General features: G+C 60.3%; 1 protein-coding gene across 1 annotated transcript in view; it reads right to left on the bottom strand.

The window, feature by feature from the left end:
• Positions 1-10: 10 nt before the first annotated feature.
• The window catches only part of LOC102440605 (lon protease homolog 2, peroxisomal-like), a gene marked incomplete at its 3' end in the record, with an annotated part of 5,620 nt that continues 4,018 nt past the window's right edge, over positions 11-1,612 (bottom strand). The window contains exon 4 of the mRNA XM_006109201.3: positions 11-189. Coding sequence (XP_006109263.2) covers positions 11-189 — 179 coding nt within the window. The remainder of the gene's footprint in view (positions 190-1,612) is intronic.

The raw sequence follows: 1,612 nt of genomic DNA, 5'->3' as shown, positions 1-1,612 counted from the left end.
CCACCCGCACCTGCACTGCCCCCCCTCCTGCCCGACACCGCGGAGGGCCACACACCTTCTGCCTCCGTCGCATCGGCGCGCTCCAACTTGGCTTCTCTGTGCTGTCCTTCGGCGACCTTCACGGCCACCGCTCGGCAGATGGCCCCCAGCTTCCTGTCCAGGGAGCGCACGCCCGCCTCCCGGGTGTACCTGCCATCAGAGAACAGGGTTTAGCTCGGGCTGCAGCGTCCCGCCCCCCCCGCCCCCCGCCCCAGGCGGACAGAGTAAGTGATCGGCAGTTACACCGCAGGCTTCCGCAGTGCACATTCTAACACTCATTGCATTTTCTTGAGAACGGAGTCCCTCACATTTAAATTCCTTATAAAAGTCCCGTCATTTCTGAAATGGCCGGTGTACTTGCAGCCACACCTTTCCCCGTCCAGATTCTCCTGACACCCTGCCCTAGACTGCAAATGAGTCGTTGGTTCTTCACCGTTACGTCGGCAGCACGTAAAACGGCATTTTTCTCTTTGAGAGGATGTATAAGTGCTTTCTTAAACAAAATCGGTCACCTTAAGAGAATTCTAGGTACATTTATTACACTTCAAATATTGCTGAAAAAAATCCAAAAACCCCAGACCTTTCACGTGCACTAAAGCAAAAACAATCCGAGCACAAAGACCTCGCGCCTGCCCGGGACGGTGCTGAGCAGGGAGGAGGCCGCTGAGGCCGAGAGCACCGTGACCATGCAAGCCACCCTCCCGGGGGCCCTCCAGGGCCTCAGCAGAGCCTCTCAGGCAACCTCCACGTTCAGCTTCCATTCCAGGAGCCGCTGCACAAACCACTGCACGGTCCAGCCACTCTGCCCCGGCTTCGGGAGGGAGTGGGCAGCATGAGGCGCGCAGTGCGGTTTTCTGGGAGAAGCTGGATTTGCATGGCAGTCGGACTATTCCAGACGCAGGGAAGCAGGCTTTTAGCCTCGAGAGAAGACCAAAAGCCAGTTTGCTGCAGTGGCCGCGGGACCAGCAGTGACATCTACGCTCACTGCGAACCCACCCGATGCGCACAGAACGGCATCGGTGGGACCAGCAGAGACTGATGAGAAAGACCTCGTTCTCCAGGCGACACCTGGGAAAGACAGTGGTGACGTCCGTCAGCCACGATTCCACGATTCCGGTCCAGAGACGCTACGGCGACTCTGCTCTCCCTCGGACGTTACGCCGGCCCGTCAGCAGGCGGGTTTCCTCCGAACGCCTCCCGGGGCCGGCGGCGCTCTGACGGGGCCGCTGGGAGACTTTGGCCGACAAATCCCTCCCTTACTCTCCTGCCCCGGCTCAGAGAAGGAGCTCCCGGTCAGAGCTGGTCTCACTGCTGGATCTGAACTTAAACCGACCCCAGGAGGCCGGGGAGGCCACCACGCCGCCGACTGGCTAATTCCAGGTCAACACCCAGAACAGGGAGCCGCTTCTCCCGAACCACCGCGGTTCCCAGGAGGGGTTCCTGGGGTTGGGGGGGGGGGGGGAACTGCCTGTAGATGTGCAGACGCCACACAGCGGCGGTGATGCAACAGTCCGCAAGGCAGACCCGGGAGACTGGAGAGGCCACTGCAGACAACATTTCCCAACAGGCCTTT

This window comes from Myotis lucifugus, unplaced genomic scaffold, assembly GCF_000147115.1.
Source record: "Myotis lucifugus unplaced genomic scaffold, Myoluc2.0 scaffold_6894, whole genome shotgun sequence".
NCBI lineage: Eukaryota > Metazoa > Chordata > Mammalia > Chiroptera > Vespertilionidae > Myotis > Myotis lucifugus.
Note: the sequence above shows the minus strand (reverse complement) of the source record. Positions and strands in the feature narration are given on the sequence as shown.